At 40.9% G+C, this 22,056-nt stretch overlaps 1 protein-coding gene across 3 annotated transcripts in view; it reads left to right on the top strand.

Moving 5' to 3' along the window:
• The window catches only part of lamb4 (laminin, beta 4), a 54,202-nt gene that overhangs the window by 17,921 nt on the left and 14,225 nt on the right, over nucleotides 1-22,056 (top strand). For 2 of the 3 annotated variants that reach the window (XM_042411301.1, XM_042411302.1), the window contains 19 exons: nucleotides 1,327-1,493; nucleotides 5,648-5,783; nucleotides 7,429-7,502; nucleotides 8,306-8,494; nucleotides 9,669-9,732; nucleotides 11,728-11,942; nucleotides 13,621-13,735; nucleotides 15,703-15,891; nucleotides 16,958-17,113; nucleotides 17,817-17,920; nucleotides 18,150-18,229; nucleotides 18,568-18,772; nucleotides 19,364-19,492; nucleotides 19,568-19,756; nucleotides 20,330-20,442; nucleotides 20,751-20,862; nucleotides 21,102-21,282; nucleotides 21,471-21,614; nucleotides 21,781-22,012. In XM_042411301.1, the coding sequence (XP_042267235.1) occupies nucleotides 1,327-1,493; nucleotides 5,648-5,783; nucleotides 7,429-7,502; nucleotides 8,306-8,494; nucleotides 9,669-9,732; nucleotides 11,728-11,942; nucleotides 13,621-13,735; nucleotides 15,703-15,891; nucleotides 16,958-17,113; nucleotides 17,817-17,920; nucleotides 18,150-18,229; nucleotides 18,568-18,772; nucleotides 19,364-19,492; nucleotides 19,568-19,756; nucleotides 20,330-20,442; nucleotides 20,751-20,862; nucleotides 21,102-21,282; nucleotides 21,471-21,614; nucleotides 21,781-22,012 (2,794 nt within the window). Of the gene's footprint in view, nucleotides 1-1,326; nucleotides 1,494-5,647; nucleotides 5,784-7,428; nucleotides 7,503-7,915; nucleotides 8,034-8,305; nucleotides 8,495-9,668; nucleotides 9,733-11,727; nucleotides 11,943-13,620; nucleotides 13,736-15,702; nucleotides 15,892-16,957; nucleotides 17,114-17,816; nucleotides 17,921-18,149; nucleotides 18,230-18,567; nucleotides 18,773-19,363; nucleotides 19,493-19,567; nucleotides 19,757-20,329; nucleotides 20,443-20,750; nucleotides 20,863-21,101; nucleotides 21,283-21,470; nucleotides 21,615-21,780; nucleotides 22,013-22,056 lie in introns of those variants that run through there. The other variant, XM_042411303.1, reaches the window with a different exon arrangement.

Here is a 22,056-nt window from a genome sequence, read left to right as displayed (position 1 = left end):
ATGCAGGTAGGACAGTATCAGGTGTGTTAATGCAGGTAGGACAGTATCAGGTGTGTTAATGCAGGTAGGACAGTATCAGGTGTTAATGCAGGTTGGACAGTATCAGGTGTGTTAATGCAGGTAGGACAGTATCAGGTGTGTTAATGCAGGTCAGACAGTATCAGGTGTGTTAATGCAGGTCAGACAGTATCAGGTGTGTTGATGCAGGTAGGACAGTATCAGGTGTGTTAATGCAGGTAGGACAGTATCAGGTGTGTTAATGCAGGTCAGACAGTATCAGGTGTGTTAATGCAGGTCAGACAGTATCAGGTGTGTTGATGCTGGTTGGACAGTATCAGGTGTTAATGCAGGTAGGACAGTATCAGGTGTGTTGATGCAGGTTGGACAGTATCAGGTGTGTTAATGCAGGTAGGACAGTATCAGGTGTGTTGATGCAGGTAGGACAGTATCAGGTGTGTTAATGCAGGTAGGACAGTATCAGGTGTGTTAATGCAGGTAGGACAGTATCAGGTGTGTTAATGCAGGTAGGACAGTATCAGGTGTGTTAATGCAGGTAGGACAGTATCAGGTGTTAATGCAGGTTGGACAGTATCAGGTGTGTTAATGCAGGTAGGACAGTATCAGGTGTGTTGATGCAGGTAGGACAGTATCAGGTGTGTTAATGCAGGTAGGACAGTATCAGGTGTGTTAATGCAGGTAGGACAGTATCAGGTGTGTTAATGCAGGATCAGGTTGTGGATATTTTGGCAGGAAAGTCTCTCAGCAGACATGTGATCACATGTTGATCTCTGATAGAGAATATTTCCACTTGCTGCTGCTTGTTCTTCCTCTGAGTCATGTCAGATTTGAATACTTTCCTCCACAATTCATAACAGACTCTTCTGTCTTTGTTTGTTCTTCCTTCCTACTCAGTGCAGAGTGGGTTGTTGCTAAATCAATAAAGTCAAATAAAAATCTTGTGTTTGATGGAAATTAGACACAGCAGTACAATCAGTCATGTGTTACCTCAGGCTGACAGTTTTCAAAGATCACATGTGAACCTCCCTGCTTTAACTCAGGAAATGTCCCAGTCTGTCTGACAGTATCATACATGTATATAATCTATAAGACATTGCTGCAGCACTTGATTGAATCGACATAATGTTCCTCCTGAGTGAAATATTAAAACCACATAGTCCATGTGTTTATGGCTGCTTCAGTCCATCATATGGAAATATTCTTCATGTCTGCTGCATAATATTACACACATTAATCCAAAATTCTGATAGATTTGGGATCTGTGCTACTATTTAAAGTCTTTGACCATTCTGTTGCCTCTCTTTGCAGGTCTTCTTCCGGCAGCTTGGCTCCAGGACCAGCAGGACCAGTGCCCCCGCGGGTCCTGTAATCCCCAGCTCGGTGACCTAATGGTGGGTCGGGCTGCTCAGCTCTCAGCCTCTTCCACATGCGGCCTGGATGGACCACAGAACTACTGCATCATTGGATACTTGGAGGTCAGAGTTCAAATTTCAACATGGGCAGGGTTCAGGTCTGAACATGGACACAATGGTTTCTGTATGTAAGATCAAAGATTCTCCACAGAAGCCTTTAGAATCCATGAGTGAAATAATTGTGTTTGTTTAAATGTTATTATCACCAAATGATCACTTTCTTTATAAAAAACACAAATTTCTCAATACTGAGTTCAGTTTTTCTAAACTCTTCATACACTCAGCAGCACAGCAGCAGACGTGGACTAACCTGTGGAGAACTTTTTTCTCATTCAAACTCAACCACCACAGAATCTTTGTATTTACACTCCATTAAAAACAAACAAACAAACAAACAAAAAGTTAAATTTACATTTAAAACCAACATAACACAGAATGACTAAATTGGAGTACAATTTTCTAAATTCTGCTACATCTACATGACAAACAAATAAACAACCCTTTAGAGGTTCTTATCATCATGGAGGTGGAAGGTTTGTAATCAGATGTCTCCTGGATGCAACATAATGTTAGCGGTGATATGGATGAGAGGACAAGGTTGACTAGCACAGCTGAAAACACTATTTATATGTGTAGCTATCCTGCACATATGCATAGTAGATATATACATGTTTGTTTTGTATCACATCACTAGAATTACTTTAGGAAAATAATCCTACTAAACCATATTGCAGATTAATTTCTGTAACAAATGCTTTAAGAAGAATCCAGGTCCTGATTCTGTTCCTGGATCCTGATGAGTAGATGGCGCCTTGCATGGCAGTCTCCTCCATCAGCGTATGAATGTGTGTGTCAATGGGTGAATTTACTATTTGCCAGGTCCAATTATTTTTTTATATTGGTTTACACACAAAAAAACAGAAATCCATTATAAAAAAAACAAAAGCTCCTTGAAAGACAATAGTAATAGATGGAGAGTTTTTCCTGCTGCTGCTCATGGGGGGATGTTGGGTCTCTGTAGATTAAAGAGTTCGGTCTAGACCTGCTCTATGTGAAAAGTGCCCTGAGATGACTTCTGTTATGATTTGGTGCTATATAAATAAAATGAATTGCTTGTTAGTGTTTTAGGTAACTGTAATGAGTGACAAAGTTTTCTTATTTGGAGACAAATGTCAATATTACTTAAAGTCTTAGAGTCGATCCTGAAGTGAACATCAAGTGTTTTGGATGTGAGAATAACTGTTGTGCTGAGCTGGTGCTATATATATATAATGTATATATATGTGTGTATGTTATGTATGTATAAATATACACATACAGTATGTGTGTATATTTATACATACATATACATACACACATATATATAATGTATATATATGTGTGTATGTATATGTATGTATAAATATATACATACAGTATGTGTGTATATATATGTGTGTATGTGTGTGTATATGTATAAATATACACATACAGTATGTGTGTATATATATGTGTGTATGTATATGTATGTATAAATATACACATACAGTATGTGTGTGTATACAGTGTGAATACATATGTGTGTGTATATGTATAAATATACACATACAGTATGTGTGTATATACAGTGTGAATACATATGTGTGTGTATATGTATAAATATACACATACAGTATGTGTGTGTATACAGTGTGAATACATATGTGTGTGTATATGTATAAATATAAACATACAGTATGTGTGTATATACGGTGTGAATACATATGTGTGTGTATATGTATAAATATACACATACAGTATGTGTGTGTATACAGTGTGAATACATATGTGTGTGTGTGACTAAACCGCAGCTGAACTTTGTGGTTTTTTTCTTTCTCTCTCTCTGATTGATGCATTTCTGGCTCATCGTCTATATTTCATACTGGAACATGTTCTGATCTGTTCACTTCTCCTCAAGGAAACACTTCACCTCATTACTTTTTACTTCTTTCTTTTTTCTCCTCCTATATTCACTCTGTCTCACGTTTCTTCATTCTTTAGGATTTCTATTTCCTCACAGAAATATTTGGTGTCAACCACAGTTTTTGTATCATACAGAATAAAAAGATTTGTCTTAACATTCAAATTACACTGATTTGATGCATTTCTGCCAAAGTTGTTCTTTACTGCAAATGTAGTGATGCAGTGATACAAATGCACTCTTCTGTTCAAACTATACCACATAGGAAGCATGGTTTTCACAACATTTACCACACATGTAGACACTGAGTGCAGATTTCAGATGAGTCACAATGTCCCCATTGCTGTTCCTGATGAAGAGAAATCTGTTTCTGTTATCACTATGAGAACATGCAGAGGTACAAAAGTTTTGACTCTGTAATCACAATGAAGTGAAATGCAAAGGGACAAACCAGTTTGTCCATCTGGTGTTTGCTAAAATGGTTGCAAAGAGAGTAAGAAAGCAGCTGTGATGTGTTGGTGTGAGAATGTAAAGGGATAAAACAGTTGGACCTTTGTGACCTTCCTCTTTTCACATTTGGAAAATGAACAAACTCAAATCTCATGTGCAGGTCACATGACTATGGTGATGACCTCACAGCTGTGAGGACGTCACTGGCAAAGTGTTGTAATGACAGTGAGGTTAGGATGGAAATGGTGGGTGTTTTAATGTTCATCCTGTAAAGAACAGTAACAGCCCCTCAAGATGACGACCGTCGCTGTATGTAAATCCTGCAGATGTTGTCTACAACAGCAGCTGGACTTGTTTTAGAGTCTTGAAGATTTTCCACCTCATCCTAAAGACTTCTTCAGTTCCTGTAGGTGGAGTCTGGCTGAGTGAGAAACAGTCCACAGGTTTATTCCAGGTTTCAGCGACAGGAAATCTATGAATTCATTCAGAATTAAGCTTTTATTGTTGAGTGTTGAACAGTGTTGAGTTGATTTGCTTTGTCATTGGTTGTGAGGACTGAGGAAAGGGACGTGTGGTTGTAAGCTTAGCTTATTTTATGGGTGCAGAGACACCATTTTTACTAGCATAGCATATTATTTGTAGAGCAGGACTGAAAAGTAAAATATTTCACTGGTAATTTGCTTACCTGGAGACTCAATAAGATAAAAATAGATGTTGGGGTGGGACACCTCTGGCTATTGAGTAGGGTTATTATAACTGACATCTTGATGTATCTCGCTCATTCTATGGCAGGCAGAGTGGACATATATTTACTTGACAGTGTTTTTAGATGATTCATAAACTTATTTAATTCTGGTGGTTTTCTAGTGGTTTTGTTTTGACTATTTTACATTAAAGGCTATGGTGAGTGTCATTTCTTTCCCCCCCTAAAGGGGTGGGGACATGTTGCAAGCCAACGTTCCCAGAAGTGCTGGTCTGATGTATGATGATGTAATGAGGATGTTGGGTGGGACCACAGAGATGCAAGTAGGTCTATCTGTGGACTCGCAGTATCTTCACAACACACCCACTTGGTTAGGTTTAAGCATGAGCAGTGAGATGGTTAGGGTTAGGCGTCGGGGGGGGGGGGGGTCATGTAGTGAAGTGGCTGTGTCACAAGTGCATAATCGCCTTGGGGGATGGGGGGTCACGTCCCCCTCAATGTATGAAACAAGGAGTTTTGTCACCCCAATATTTGTAAATGACACAACATCAGATTCCCCCCAAAACTGAAAGAAAGCTCATTTGTTTCCCTTAATATTCAGTGTTGAACCGATTCAAAAACACACTGGATGTGAATCATTCACAGAAAACCTCCTTCGTCTTATTTGTGTTCATGTCCAACAGTGAACCAACAGCAGCTCGTGACCACACGTCCCGTAGATTCAGGTCTGTTCTCTATTCTTTGTACGCCATGCACAGATCTCTGATCTACTCAGGTTCACTCAGTCCAGCTCTGAATATATATTTTGGTCCATAAAATCTTTTTTTTAAAGTAACAGAGCAGAACTTGAGTCTACTTGAAGCGTTGGAGAAACATAATAGACACACAGGCCATGGATGTATTAAGGATGAAGGCAGCAAAGTTATTTCTACAGCAGCAGTTTCTGCACCTGTCTCCAGTGTTTCAGGCCCTCCTGCAGCAGGGTGGAGTTGCTCCGTGAATCAGCTGGCAGGAAAGGCTTTCTGGTCAGGACAAGTTTAGAGTGACAACCACTGTGAAAAAACTAAAAAAACATATTATTGATAAGTATTGATCATTTTCATTTAATGTGTCTTCACCCAACAGGAGGAGCAGAAATGCTTCACATGTGACTCTCGGCTGCCGTACAATCGCAATAGCAACCCTGACAGCCACCGTATTGAGAACATCATCACGACCTTTGACCCCGAGCGTAAAATGAAGTGGTGGCAATCTGAGAATGGTGAGCTTTATCCAATCAGAGACTGAAGGTTTCTTTCATTCAGTTACATCTTCAGGTTCTTTGATAAGTTTTAAATGAAGCAGTGATTCATCCCAAAACCAACTCACATCTGGTAGATTTAGGGTCCGTTCCAGGAAGCAGGTTCGACAAACTCTGCGGGACTTTTGTCTCCCCCTTCTGGCAATGAGAGTAAAGGGGGGCGCTTGTGATTACCTGGCATGCAGCAGCTCTCATGCACACACTGAGTGACAGGCACACCAGTAAAAACAGATATGTTTTGATGGTCCACCGGCCCACTGGGCTTTGTCCCAGTATGCCAGTACACCGCTGGCTGTAACCTACTGTTGTGGCAGTGGATACATTTATTTGAGCATCACACAACACCTGTGAAATGACCCGTTTCACTATCAGAATTTGATCCATTCGGTTTGATAACATTTGGAAAGTCTAGAACAGCCACACAATTAGCGTGGGAGTGTCACCCCGACATGAGATTTAAAAACTCTGTATACTGTGCACAGATCCTGAGTCAGAAGAGGAAAAGTCTCAATGGTTTTATTCGATGTTTTCCATTAATTCATCATTTAGCAGACTTACCTTAATGATGATAAAGTGGAATCTGACTGCATCAGGCTGCAGCTACATTACATTTTAAATATGTTTGTTCAGCTTTGACGGACAAAACACAGGAAGCAGCAACTGAAGCTGAAAAATATAGTTAAAGATTTAAAACATAAATAGATCAAAGACACAGAGACGTGACTGTAGCTCACAGTCTGATCAGTAATAATGTGTTTGATTATCGAGGTTAAAATACAGCAGATTTTAAATGCTTAGACGTCTGTTTGTATCTCAGCTCAACATCATTCAGTGATGCTGCTCACTCAGAAATATTAACATAGACACTCACTGGCCACTTCATCTAATGCAATCCAATACAACAGCTTCTCCATGAATTCTACATTTAATAAGTTTATATATTTTCAGTTTTTGTTGACATTGTCAGAAAGGTGATACCACCACCACCCACTACAACCTCAATAAGAAACATAAAGTAGAATTATCACCTTTTCCTCATCTCAGAGTTAACAAACTGAGAGTTTTCACTCAACCTGCTTCCTGGATTATTTCCCATGATCCACAGTTTTAGTCAGTAATTGGATCTATTGTTGCGGCTATCGGTTGCTTGTTAAAGAGTTTCTGGTCCATGTCTGAAATTATCATGATTTATTAAATGTTGCACTATATTTAATCTCTGAGTGTGCATAAGTATCCACTATATAGTGCCTCAAATTTCCACAACGGAACAAAAAATAGTCCATGTACTCTCTGAGAGTGAAACTGAAAGTGATGGTTGTGCGACTCTACAGCTGACAATGAGGACATAGTGAGATGATGATTAGTTGTCAGTTTACTGCTCACTGTTGATTTATCTACTGAGTGTCTGTTTCAGAGGGAGAGATTTCAGACACGTCCCAGATCTCTGAGCACTGTGATTTATAGGAACATTGGAACAATGTAAACAAAGAAGAAAACATGTTTTATAACAGTATAAATGTTTTAACATAATATCCAAGGATTCTACTATAATAATCCTGTTTATGAACTCACCTGTGTAACTGTGTCTCTGCTGTGTCCTCTGCAGGAGTTCATCAGGTCAGCATCCAGCTGGACCTGGAGACCATGTTCCAGTTTAGCCATCTGGTCCTCAGCTTCAAGGTTAAACACTGAACATACGCTACCTTTTCTGCACACCTGTTCAGATGATTAATTAATGAGATGGTAGCTGATTGGCTGATAACACCTTCACATCCTTTCAGTTTATTTGTACAAAGTTACTCTTGAACTGTTTGATGTATCAGGATTATTGAACCGCTTCATGATAGTCTGAACTTTTTGCTCATATTTTGATTTGATCCGCTGCCTGTTTCTCTGTGAAATCTTATTTCTGTGAAATATTTTGATGATCACTTGCAGGCCGTATTATTATAAAATTTAATGTATATAAATCATATTACAGCCAAAGACACACAATGCTGTGTTTAGATATTTATTTTCACTTTTTAACAGCCAAACTATGAGTCCAATTTTATCTGCTGACACAAAATATAAGACAGTCCGGCCCTGTGGTGCCAGAACACATCCGAGTGTGCTGAAACTCAGCCTCAGTCAACCAACTCTGCTGTATCCCTGGACTTTTGTGATGTCACACCTTGTAATGGCACACGAGACACCTGATTCCCCTCTGTGGTGAGACAAAGTGCAGCAGGAGCTCTCAAACACATGTCCACCTGAATATATGATACAACACAATATCATATGCTAAAATATAACACGATACATTACAATATGATATGAGTGCATCAGCAGCAGATACACTCCACCCATTTCTTACATGAGACTGAAATACTAAAAGTTACTGGGAACAAAACCACACCACAGGGACAATAAGTCTTCACTGCATGACTGACCTGACAAGAAAATGACCCTGTGATGTCACTTCCTGTGCTGTCTTTTGACAGAGTTTCCGTCCTGTGGCCATGTTGGTGGAGCGTTCGAAGGACTTCGGACGAAGCTGGAAGGTTTTTCGATACTTTGCGGAGGATTGTTCGCTTCACTTCCCTTCAGTGTCCGATCAGACGGCAGACGGCATCGACGATGTCGTCTGTGACAGCAGATACTCGGGATCAGAGCCGTCATCTGACGGAGAGGTTATATACAACAAAAACACACACTTACATCACTTCCTGTCTAACATCTGTTCCACTAGCTTTTCTGACTCAGTACAATTGATAATTGATCAACTCTGTCTCCTCGAGATTGTTTATGCTTCATTTTTGTAGCTCACGGTATCTGAAGGTTGAAGGTCAGAGGTTGGGTTAGGGTTAGAGGTCAGAGGATGAAGGTCAGAGGTTGGGTTAGGGTTAGAGGTCAGAGGTTGAAGGTCAGAGGTTGGGTTAGGGTTAGAGGTCAGAGGTTGAAGGTCAGAGGTTGGGTTAGGGTTAGAGGTCAGAGGTTGGGTTAGGGTTAGAGGTCAGAGGTTGAAGGTCAGAGGTTGGGTTAGGGTTAGAGGTCAGAGGTTGGGTTAGGGTTAGAGGTCAGAGGTTGGGTTAGGGTTAGAGGTCAGAGATTGAGGGTCAGAGGTTGGGTTAGGGTTAGAGGTCAGAGGATGAAGGTCAGAGGTTGGGTTAGGGTTAGAGGTCAGAGGTTGAAGGTCAGAGGTTGGGTTAGGGTTAGAGGTCAGAGGTTGCAGGTTGTAGGTAAAGCAGGTAGCAGGCTAATGTCCCACCTGTTATTGGTATAGACACTAAAACACCTTGATTCAGTATTATGACCACTTGGTTTAGGGCAGAGGGGGGTAGAGAGGTCAGAATAACAAACCAAACAGCCCTGAGTAGAATTACACAAAACACATCTAGTCCCGTAACACAGCAGCCAATAGCACGAGGGAGAAGAAGGATCTAGAGCTCCAGGAGCAACACAGCATATTATTAATACATTTAAACAGTCACACATTCACAGATGGGAGAATACAACATTCAGCTTCAGGAAAGACGGATGATGCTTCAAGCTGCTTTTTCAGTATTTAATCAAGACCATGATCTTTCCTGAAACTGAACCAGGAGCTCTGAGGATCAAAACAACCAGAATGAACAAAACCTTCATCAGGATTTAGAGTTTATAGTTCCAACTTCTAAACAGAGATTATAAAGATCTTATCATCTGCACAGAGAAATGAGAACACATAAAGAGAATATGAATGACACATTAAACTTGTTTTAATAGTAACTGTTTTATAAACATGATTATGTTGTGAATGCATCATTTATACATCTGATCCCTGAAGTTTTTCTCAGAACATGTTTTATTCTGTTTGTCCACCAGGTGGTGCTAAAAGCTCTGGATCCAATCTTTGAAATAGAAAACCCGTACGCTCCACAGATCCAAGGTGAAGTGGCATTTACACCAGAGAATCCTGCTCTCTAATTGGCTGGCAGCTGTCTGTCAACATCACATACATCAAATAGTTCAGGTCAACAGTTTAACGCTCTAAAGAACTCAATCATAGAGAGCCGAAGTCATGACGTCACATCCGGTTAGCCTCCATACAACTAGCTTCTGTAACTCAACACAATCACTCATTCAGCATTTCTTTCATCCGTCTTTCTAAAAAAAAAAAAGCGTGTTCCCGGAGTTTACTTTTCACTTTCTCAGACCACTCGGCTCCACTACGGCAGCTGCTATCAGACATTTAAACCTTTGTTATTTTGAGCCCCCATTAAATGAACTGTAAGTGTGGCATTGTGGGTACTTAGCCTGCAAATGTCCAGGATTTATGGGAAATGATGTTTGTTAAAGGTAGCTAAAAACATAAATATTGACTAAATAATGATATTAGATAGTTTTTCAAAAAAATTACTGTATCTAAAGATATGAAGCGAGCCAGAACATCCTGTTGAGAAAGCTTCTGTTCCAAGGCAGGATTCTTACTTATTAGCAGAATAAAGGCCTTTACACACTGTGACCACGACAAATAAATGACACAAGAATGTGAAGTACTCGCCCACGAATATTTCCCATCAGAACTATTCACACCGGCAGCAATACGAATCTGCCACAGAAACACAAATTTGCGACAGCTCGTTCTGCTGTCAGTCAGCCTGGTGAAGGCAGTTTATCCTCTCAGCTTCCCGGAGCTGCAGCTGACAGACGACTGCTTCTGTAGACAGAGTCGTTGTGGATCGGATATAACGCTCTCCTCTTCAGTTGTTGAGTGAGGAGGAGGACAAGATCATTATCATATGATGATGATGCTCTCTGACCTGCATTCAGTGTCTCTGTCCACAGAAGCAGGGTTAGGGTCAGGTGGCCGGACAAACTGCCTTAACCATGCTGACTGACAGCAGAAATATACTGCAGAGTCCTGCATCGGGTCGGTAAGCCGCAAAAAAGTCAGCAATGAAAATGATTTGCAGTATTTTTAACATCTAAATCAACTGATAGCCTATTATCAAGTCTAATCAGCTGCCAGGTTTTTTATTGTGAAGTGAAGTGGTCGGTGGATTACCATGAAACTTCAGAGTATATTGCACACTGTCATACAGCATACAAGTGAGCAATCATCATAACATTAGTATGCAACCATTGTGTTTGTGCACTGGCATGTATAGATGTCAGTGACTGTGCAGTGCTGTCTTTCTTGCAGAGACACGGATTATGACACGCAGCAAGTAAAAATAAAGCACTTTAAAATGAGTGACTGTGTAGCCTATGTATCTAATCACAGGTTGGGTTTTATATTTACGAGTCTGGAGGGGACTGGATTTGACATGGAGATAATCGTGGGTAACGGGTAGGTTTTGGTACTGAGCTTTGCGGGTGCAGGTTTACGCTTCATAATTGGTTGATGCTTTTATTTGCTGTGAGAAACTCAGAAAAATCGACCTTGTTCTGAAAAAATTATGCCACTTTTTCGCTGCATAATATTTGCATTCTGTGTGAAAGAACTCATGACAAAAAAATATGGACTTGTTAATTAGTCACATGAAAAAAATGCCTTTATACACATCGATGGGATTCTTAATGAAGTTTTCCTACTTCTGGAATGGAATCCGGAAGTTCTGGTCTGACTTTGGCTCTCTATGTTAACCTGCAGGTAACCATAGCAACAGGACTGATTGATCGGTTAATAGAGTGGTGGAACAAACTTAACACTTCAGAGATGATAACAAATTTACCTTCACTGAGTTTATTATCATGCACACTGTGGTTATTTCTGTGAAGAACTAAAGTACTATATAAGTATTGCATATTACATACTTTACAGTAAACAGTGCAGCACAGGCTGATGGCTGTCATCAGCTGTGAAAAACTGTTTGATCTGAACAAGAAGAACATATCAAACATTTTGATTTTGTTTTTTAACCATCTCCATCGTCCTCAGAGCTGATCACCATGACCAACATCCGGGTCAACTTCACCCGTCTCTTCACGCTGGGAGACACCCTGCTCAGTCGAAGACGCAGGAGCCCTCAGGACAAATATTACTACGCTCTTTACAACATGGTGGTCCGAGGCAGCTGCTTCTGTAACGGCCACGCCAGCCAGTGTATGCCTCTGGATGGAGGACGTGGTGACGTCTTCACCCAGCCTGGCATGGTACAGATTAGTTCTGGATCAGCACAGATCAGTTCTGGATCAGCACAGATCAGTTCTAGATCAGCACAGATCAGTTCTGGATCAGTACAGATCAGTTCTGGATCAGCGCAGATCAGTTCTGGATTGGTACAGATCTGGATCAGCACAGATCAGTTCTGGATCGGTACAGATCAGTTCTGGATCAGCGCAGATCAGTTCTGGATCGGTACAGATCAGTTCTGGATCGGCGCAGATCAGTTCTGGATCGGTACAGATCAGTTCTGGATCAGCACAGATCAGTTCTGGATCGGTGCAGATCAGTTCTGGATCGGTGCAGATCAGGGGCCTCATTTACAGAATAGTGTTTAGGATCATAAAACATAGATAAACATGTGTATGCTAACAAAACTTTATCAGGTTTGCACACACGTCTGCATACTTTTTTTCTTTTTTATAAATCACTATTTACTTGACGGTGAGCTTCGATGTCCCCGTGTCTCCACCAGTAAACGGTCTGACAGTGTGCAGCATCCACCTTCATGTCTGACCTCTTTGTTTCACTTCAGGAACGATTCGTTCATGTGTTTTTAATGCTTCTGTTGTTCTCCGCCGGAACACCGGCAGAGAACGTTCATGAGGGGTTTTGCATCGAACATTTGTGGGATATGAGCTTCATCTACAAATATGCATTCATGACTGATGAGACCACACACTCAATATCTAAAAATATCAAACACTATTTACTTCAAAATCGAGCATGCAGGAGTTTCACTAATTTACACAATCAATGAGTGTAGGTGCTTGTCTCTTTTAACACTAAGAGGTGCTTATGGAACAGTATGGTTTACTATAAGCATAAACACATGCAACACTGCAATTATAATTAATGTTTGATATGATGTGAAATGAAATGTATGAGAAGAATCGTTACAGAAATTGGCTTCAATTCATTACCTCACCATCTGTCCCCAAAATGTTCAAACGCCTGGGTCGGAGTTTACAGGTGCCACATTCTCATCACGTTTGTTTTTATAAATCCAAACTTTTCATGGGAAGTGGCGTTCAGATCTTTCAAGTCCTGTTTTGTGCGTATGCAGCATTTATGAATGAGGCCCCTGATCTGGATTGGTACAGGACTGTGTTTTTTCAGTTCTTTTTTTATTAGTTCTAAGTGACTACTAACAAAAACACTAAACTGACACTTTACTTATGTGTAAATCAGCTCTGTAACACTGTCCAATTAGAAGCAACCAGCTATGTAAACAGGAAGTGATTGTAGCATGACGAGCTGTAACATAACTTCCACAAATAACAATGTTAGGAGACAAAATATAAAATTAAGTTAACAGCCAATACTTTGTGAATGTAAGTGTGTTGTTTTATTTCTAGAAATATGTGTGTTTTAACTTAGCAACAGTTTCAGCTGCAGTTAGTAGCTGTAAATATTTAGCAACAACTGTAATGTGGCTGCAGGTTTATCCATGTCTGTTTTGCTGCCTTCAGATGCTGCAGATTTAATTAACGGAAGGAAATTAATACACAAAGCATCTGTGTCAAACCTTTTTACTTTTGTTTTTATGCCTGTATTAGATATCTGATGGTTGTGAGATGACAGGAAAGGAAGGGAGAGAGATGTGGAACGACAGGCTACCTGTGGTTTCAGGTGATTCTGCAGGTAAAGATGTTTTCTGTTGTTCAGGTCCACGGACGATGTGTTTGTCACCACAACACAGCCGGAGAAAACTGTGAGAGATGTCAAGACTTTCACCACGACTCCCCCTGGAGGCCTGGAGGAGAACACGACGTCTGCAGGAGTAAACACTTCCATTCACTTCACCCGCTTCCATTCACTTCACCCGCTTCCATTCACTTTACCTGCTTCCATTCACTTTATCCGCTTCCATTCACTTCACCCACTTCCATTCACTTTACCCGCTTCCATTCACTTTACCCGCTTCCATTCACTTTACCCGCTTCTATTCACTTTACCCGCTTCCATTCACTTTATCCGCTTCCATTCACTTTACCTGCTTCCATTCACTTCACCCGCTTCCATTCACTTCACCCGCTTCCATTCACTTTATCCGCTTCCAGTCACTTCACCCGCTTCCATTCACTTTACCCGCTTCCATTCACTTTACCTGCTTCCATTCACTTTACCCGCTTCTATTCACTTTACCCGCTTCCATTCACTTTATCCGCTTCCATTCACTTCACCCGCTTCCATTCACTTTATCCGCTTCCATTCACTTTACCTGCTTCCATTCACTTTATCCGCTTCCATTCACTTTACCTGCTTCCGTTCACTTTACTCGCTTCCGTTCACTTTACCTACTTCCATTCACTTTACCTGCTTCCGTTCACTTTACCCGCTTCCATTCACTTCACCCGCTTCCATTCACTTTATCCGCTTCCATTCACTTTACCTGCTTCCATTCACTTTATCCGCTTCCATTCACTTTACCTGCTTCCATTCACTTCACCCGCTTCCATTCACTTCACCCGCTTCCATTCACTTTATCCGCTTCCATTCACTTCACCCGCTTCCATTCACTTTACCCGCTTCCATTCACTTTACCTGCTTCCATTCACTTTACCCGCTTCTATTCACTTTACCCGCTTCCATTCACTTTATCCGCTTCCATTCACTTCACCCGCTTCCATTCACTTTATCCGCTTCCATTCACTTTACCTGCTTCCATTCACTTTATCCGCTTCCATTCACTTTACCTGCTTCCGTTCACTTTACTCGCTTCCGTTCACTTTACCTGCTTCCATTCACTTTACCTGCTTCCGTTCACTTTACCCGCTTCCATTCACTTCACCCGCTTCCATTCACTTTATCCGCTTCCATTCACTTTACCGGCTTCCATTCACTTTATCCGCTTCCATTCACTTTACCTGCTTCCGTTCACTTTACTCGCTTCCGTTCACTTTACCTGCTTCCATTCACTTTACCTGCTTCCGTTCACTTTACCCGCTTCCGTTCACTTTACCCGCTTCCGTTCACTTTACCCGCTTCCGTTCACTTTACCCGCTTCCATTCACATTATCCGCTTCCATTCACTTCACCTGCTTCCATTCACTTTATCCGCTTCCGTTCACTTTATCCGCTTCAATTAACTTTATCCGCTTCCATTCACTTTACCTGCTTCCATTCACTTCACCCGCTTCCATTCACTTTATCCGCTTCCGTTCACTTTATCCGCTTCCGTTCACTTTATCTGCTTCCATTCACTTTACCTGCTTCCGTTCACTTTATCCGCTTCCGTTCACTTTATCCGCTTCCATTCACTTTACCCGCTTCCATTCACTTTACCTGCTTCCATTCACTTTATCCGCTTCCATTCACTTCACCTGCTTCCATTCACTTCACCCGCTTCCATTCACTTCACCTGTTTCCATTCACTTTACCCGCTTCCGTTCACTTTACCTGCTTCCGTTCACTTTACCCGCTTCCATTCACTTTACCTGCTTCCATTCACTTTATCCGCTTCCATTCACTTCACCTGCTTCCATTCACTTCACCCGCTTCCATTCACTTCACCTGTTTCCATTCACTTTACCCGCTTCCATTCACTTTACCTGCTTCCATTCACTTTATCCGCTTCCATTCACTTTACCCGCTTCAATTAACTTTATCCGCTTCCGTTCACTTTATCCGCTTCCATTCACTTTACCCGCTTCAATTAACTTTATCCGCTTCCATTCACTTCACCCGCTTCCATTCACTTTATTGTTTTTGTGTGTGAACATGTCCGGATGTCTTCGTCCTCGTCAGGGTGTAACTGTCACGGTCACTCGGACTCGTGTCATTTCGACGCCGCTCGTTTCGAGGTGACGGGAGGCGTGAGTGGAGGCGTGTGTGACGACTGCCGCCATGACAGGGTGGGGCCTCAGTGTGAGCGATGTCGCCCTTTTCTGTACCAGGATCCTCAGAGAGCACCGGAAGACCCGCACTCCTGCATACGTACGCTTCAACTACTTTCATTCTTCTATTTCACCGCTGTCAACACATTTCAGTTGTCGTTTTGTTTATTTTCAACTCAAAATAATTAAAGATTCCTGAATCCACGTGAAACGAGATCCACAGAGTGACCGAACATGTTTGCACAATAACTGATTCCAACAGTGAATATCGGCTCCTCTTCACTAGAAGGAAAGTTTATTTTAGTGTCATGATGTTATAATTTATCTCACAAATTAAAACTTGTGTGTTTGTGCTGAGAACACACTTCATCTCCAGCTGACCTTTGTCATGTGACCCGACAAACACATGGACAACTTTCTCTAAAAGTATAATGTAGTCTGTGTTTCTGGATATGATACCAGACAGTCACTGTTTGTTTTTCTTGTAGCTTAATGTTGTTGTAGGACAGAAAGCTGAAGGGAAGTGAAACCTTTTAAGAGCAACAATCACAGTTCTGAATGAGAAACAAAAAATATTTAAAAGAAAAACCCATTTCTACAAACACAGCACTATCAAACTGACAAAATAAAACCAAATTAATAAATATATACATTATATATCTGCCATATATCCACAACTGTCACTCATCACATATGATTTCCCAGAACATCAGTTTATGCAAAAATGACCAGAAAAAACACAACTCAACATTTAAACTAAGATGACTCAAACACATTTTAAACTAAACAAATTAAAATTAGAACTCATCACCAACGAAACAAGCAGAGTCTAAATCAAACCATCCAGATGAAAGATTGCCTTTGAACAGGCACGTTACATATTACAGCATGCCAGAACAGTGTCCATGGATAAACACCGCCACCTGCTGCCAAAGCCAGAAATAGCAGCTGAAACCTTGGAAGTACATCAGAGTCAGCTGTGGATTACTGAAGCAGCAACATGTAAATACAAACATCACCAAGTTCATCAACAACTTCCTGAACTCTTATAATCCTGATGGACTTTAGAGAAAGACTGAAGCGTTTATTTGTGTGTTAATATGAAAAGGGTCAGGGCTGACATGATGATGTAATGATGATGTAATAGTTGTGTTTCTGTGATTTAGCGTGTGATTGCGACCCGGCCGGCTCGCAAGGCGGCGGTCTATGTGACCCGCTGAACGGTCGATGTGTCTGTAAAGAAAACGTGGAGGGGCGACGCTGCGACCGCTGCAAACATGGCTTCTTCGGTCTGACGCAGGAAGACCCAGCTGGCTGTCAGAGTGAGAATTTAAACATACACATCATCACGAATGTGCTGAAATCAGCTCTTTATAAAGAAAGTTTCCTGTGACCCTGATGTTCATGTTTAATGTAATATAATTTATATCATATATAATTAAATGATCTATAAGTTTATATGTTGAAAATATGAGAGAATTTTGGGTAACATTTTATGTTAAGTCTTGCTGTTCAGCATTTATAATCAAGTATACAAACATTGATCAATGATTTATAACAAACTATTATAGTTTTAGCAAATATAAGGACATTTGAATTGATTGCTGCTGATAAATACTGAATGTTAATAAACACTTCTGAGTTATAGTTGGTGACTAATACATTAATAAACAGCTGACAGCTGTGATATTATTGATGATTATTAATACGTTATAAACATTTATTGACTCTTTATTGACTGGTTATTGATGATAATAGGACTTACAGTAAAGTTTTACTGCAGCTTGAGATGCTTTGATTCTTCTTGTAGAAACAGTGAAGCTGTGAGTTTGTTAGATTTTGTTTGTTTGTCTGATTCTTAAAGTTTTTATTTTTATATGTATATTTATTTATTTATGACAGTAACAGCTCGAACTATTCATCAGCTAAATGTCTCAATGAGAGATGACATACCGATGAGAGACACTTTTAGAATAAAAGATGATAAATAATGCAGGATTTCTTCTGTGTGTGTGTATTTTACAGTGTGCAGGTGTCATGTGTTGGGAAGTGTCGGGTCATGTGATCAGCTGACAGGAAGCTGTGAATGTGAGCGTCTGGCGAGCGGAGCACTGTGTGATCAATGTGTGGTAGGTTAACTGACACCTGGTGGCCTTTTTATTATCTGCTGCATGTTTGACTCATAACCACATCCACTGATTCAGAGGACACAACAGAACAAACAAAAAACAAACATGAAATAAAATGTATGTATGGATAAATTTTCAGTCATGGAAAGTAGAAATAACAGATAAATAAACAAAGAGGCTGTACCAATGGTTAAATACCTGAAATAATGATAAGTGTGTGTGTGTTCAGGCAGGTTTCTGGGGTCTGGGAGACTCTGGGTTCAGGTGTTCACCCTGTGACTGTGATACTGGAGGAGCTCGCAGCATCACGTATGTTTTGTTCTTTAATCAATATATAAATGAAGAGGAACTGATAAAGGTCAAGTCAGTTTTACGTCTACAGAAAATTTTACAATCTGTCCAACATGTGACTCATTGATTTAAAAAAACTCCAGAAAATGACCCTTTAACATAAAAAACAAATCTGTACAGAACAAGAGAACTCACGGTAGAATCAATCATAAATATGATCAGCTTCTCTTCACAGCTGATTGGTGTAAACAGCAGATTGACATGAACTCACTTCCTGGTTTTTCTTTTATAGCTTCCTTGGTTTTCTGCAAGGAACCATGTGATGTCATCACTTTGCCTACTTCCTGTCTCCTAAGGTGTTCTTCACACGACGGGCAGTGTCACTGTTTACCCAACATGGTGGGCCGGCGCTGTGCTGACCCCGCCCCCGGGTACTTCCTGCCTCCGCTAGACTACTTCCTGTACGAGGCGGAGCTTGCCGCCCCGCTAGATGAAGAGAGCTCTTCTTCTACTCCTCCACCATATTCATATGCATATGATTCCTCCTCTTCTTCTTCTCTGGTGTGTAGCACTAATGAGTGTGTGTGTGTGTGTTTCATTATGAGTGTAACTGAAGTCCTGCAGCTGCCGTCAACAACAGAAAACATCATGTCATCATCTCTGTTTCTGTGTCACATGTTCATGTATTGAAGTCTGCAGCAGAGGAAACCAGAGAAAAGATGATGAGCTCAGACCAACATATCATCAGTGTGATCTTTTTAAAAGAAAGATTTTATCCAGGTTTCCAAATATATACAATCAACATCATAGAATTCCCTCAATACTAATGACAGAACAAAGTGAACAGATTTACCCCACAATGTGTGGGTTTATGTGAAGTATTAATAAACATCTCTATCGATAACACCTTCGTCCTTCGTCCAGTGAGACTTCTACGGCCTGATCAGTCCTTTATTATCATGTCCATGTTTTTATGAATTTCAATCTAATATTTATAATTAATTAATAATTTAAACAGCTGTCTGTGGAGTTTACACTTCTGTGTGTTTCTCAGTCCATGTGGATTTACATGATAACATGGATGCGTGTTTCTCTCTGGTTTGTCCTTTAGCGTGTGTTTGACATGTTGTATGTTTGTGTGTGTATTCTCAGCTGAAACCATCTGTGCTGCCGGAGTGTGAACAGTATTACAGAGAGCAGGGTTATGACTTCAAGCTCTCCAATGGACGAATGGTTCTGGTCCGGAAGACTCGCCGTGCCCGCCGGAGGAGGCAGGTGCAGGTACGTTTGATTTCACCGTCAGTGATCGATGACCCAGTCAGATCATTCTCATCACTATGGACTTCCCTCCTGCAGCACAGCGGCATCCCGCTGGAACCGGGTCATGCCTTGCAGATCATCCCTCGTCAGAGGACACCTGAACAGCCAATCACCTGGAGCGGCCTGGGATTGGTCAGAGTTCTAGATGGAGCAGGGCTGAGGTTCACTGTTGACAACCTTCCTTCCTCGATGGATTATCAGCTGGTGATCCGCTATGAGCCAGAGGTGAAGAGAACTGTTCTGGTTCTGGTTCTGACAGAATTAGCTGCTATGCTAACACAGAGCAGAGTAGTTCTTTTTAAATATATACTTTACTTTAAAGGATAATTTCACACTGAAAGCAAATATAGAAACATAGAAAACATTTTTACACCACTGCCAGGAATAATTAACACTGAATGCCACAGTTAAACAAACACATTCAAAATGGCAACTGGATATAAAACTTTATAAGAACTCCAACTGTTGACCAAATGATGATCTCACAAGTCCAGTAAAAATAAAACAAACATTATTGACATTAAAAATATAAAGTCTTTTTCTTATTTGTTTTACTCCTTTAACGTTTCATCTGGTTCATTCAGACACCAGCTTGTTGTTTATAAATAAGAGCCACTTATAAAAAATAGATTAACATGCAAATAAACCATTTTATTAATAATAATTATTAATATCATATATATTAGTATCATTGTTGATAATACAAACCTAGTTGACCTTTAAGATTATTCTTTGGCTGCTTTAATGTGGACTGTCATGTCTTCATGTATTATAACCTCAGCTGCTCTTGCTCTGCAGTCTCCGTCTGATTGGCTGGCATCAGTCAGCATCATCATGCTGTCACCTGGCGACGGTGGCTGCAGCAGTGACCCAACAGGAACTAAAACTCTGACTCTTCCCGGAAACTCCAGGTGAGACACCATCAGTAAACAGAAGAGTCTATTAACCTGCACAAAGGTCACATGGTTCAGGTGTCACGTACAGATGCTTTAAGTCTGAGGACCACCTGACGCTGCATCAACTACAGCACAACATGACATCATCCGGTAAGATGCTGCATTAGCCAATGAAACAGTGTCTTTCTACTGTTTCCCACTAGAACACCTGCAGGAGGCATTCTGGTCGTATCATCAATAAGTGAACAGGAAACTATGTGGGTCATCTGACTCTTCATTGAAAGACTTGTGTATGTAGTTGTTTATTGTTTGTTTGTTTGCAGAGGAGGCGTTCTGGACTCTGCAGTGTGTCTGAACGCAGGCGGTCGGTACTTTGTGGACATCACCTTGAACAAACAGCCCGGACCTGAAGGCTCGCACATCCTGATCGACTCGGTGAGAACGTCTTCATTTGTTCAGTTGGAATTCATTCAGAGTGAATGATATTTCATTAAGCCACGCCCTCTGAAAGTGATCGATCAATCATAATTTAGCAAATGCAACATGTGGCAGCAGGTGTGCCAGTATCTGTTTAAGCGATGTACATGGAGTCAGAGAGGTCATTTTTATCTTTTCTAAATCCAAAAACACAAGAACAAAAGTGTAAGGATAGTTTACTTATTTTACTTTTTCAGATGGGTCTGATTCCCAACATAGAGTCCATCCGTGACTTCTGCTCCCAGAGCGACCTGGACTCTTTCCGTCGCTTTCGCTGCGTTGGATTGGCTGTCGATCTTGGATCACAAGAGTCACCGCCGGAAGTCTGTGAGAGTCTTATCGGGAGCATGTCGGCACGGATCCACAACGGAGCCGTTGGTATGTATTTTAACACAGAAGGACAGGCCATGTGGAGGTGACTGAACTGGACACAAAAACACTTTTATGCAACGTTATGTCCTCTTTAATATTTATTTTTTTCCCTTCATGGTTTTTGATGTTTTTTTTTTAACTTCTTGTAGTGTTGTTCTCTGCTGCATGTTTATCTCTGTTTCATCTGTTGGCAGTTTGCAGGTGTAATGTCGTCGGCTCTCTTGGACCATCCTGCAGTAAACTGGGCGGGTTGTGTGAATGTAAACCCAACGTGATTGGTCGTTGCTGTGATACCTGTGCACCCCTGACTTTCGGTTTTGGACCCGACGGCTGCAAACGTGAGAAACTGTCACAATGTAGATCCAAAAATACTTTTGAAATACTGCAAGAAGAAGAAGAAGAAGAAGGAAATCCTTCTGAACTGAGTTTAACTAAGAATGAAATGAAAATATGAAATATGAAAATCAGTCCATGATGATTTGTTCTCTGCTGTTTCATTTGCAGCATGTCAGTGTGACCCCAGTGGTTCAGTGTCGGAGCTGTGCGATCAGGTTACGGGTCAATGTGCGTGTCGCTTAGGGGTGACGGGTCGCCGCTGTGGCCGCTGCCAGACGGGATTCTGGGGTTTCCCACAATGTCGACCCTGTGAATGCAATGGATTGTCTGATGTCTGTGACGAACAGAGTGGAGAGTGTCGGAACTGCAGAGATCATGCAACCGGACCACACTGTGACAGGTCGTGTATATGAATATATTATATATATGTATATATATATATAT

This window comes from Thunnus maccoyii, chromosome 5 (assembly GCF_910596095.1).
Source record: "Thunnus maccoyii chromosome 5, fThuMac1.1, whole genome shotgun sequence".
Classification (NCBI taxonomy): Eukaryota; Metazoa; Chordata; class Actinopteri; order Scombriformes; family Scombridae; genus Thunnus; species Thunnus maccoyii.
Note: the sequence above shows the minus strand (reverse complement) of the source record. Positions and strands in the feature narration are given on the sequence as shown.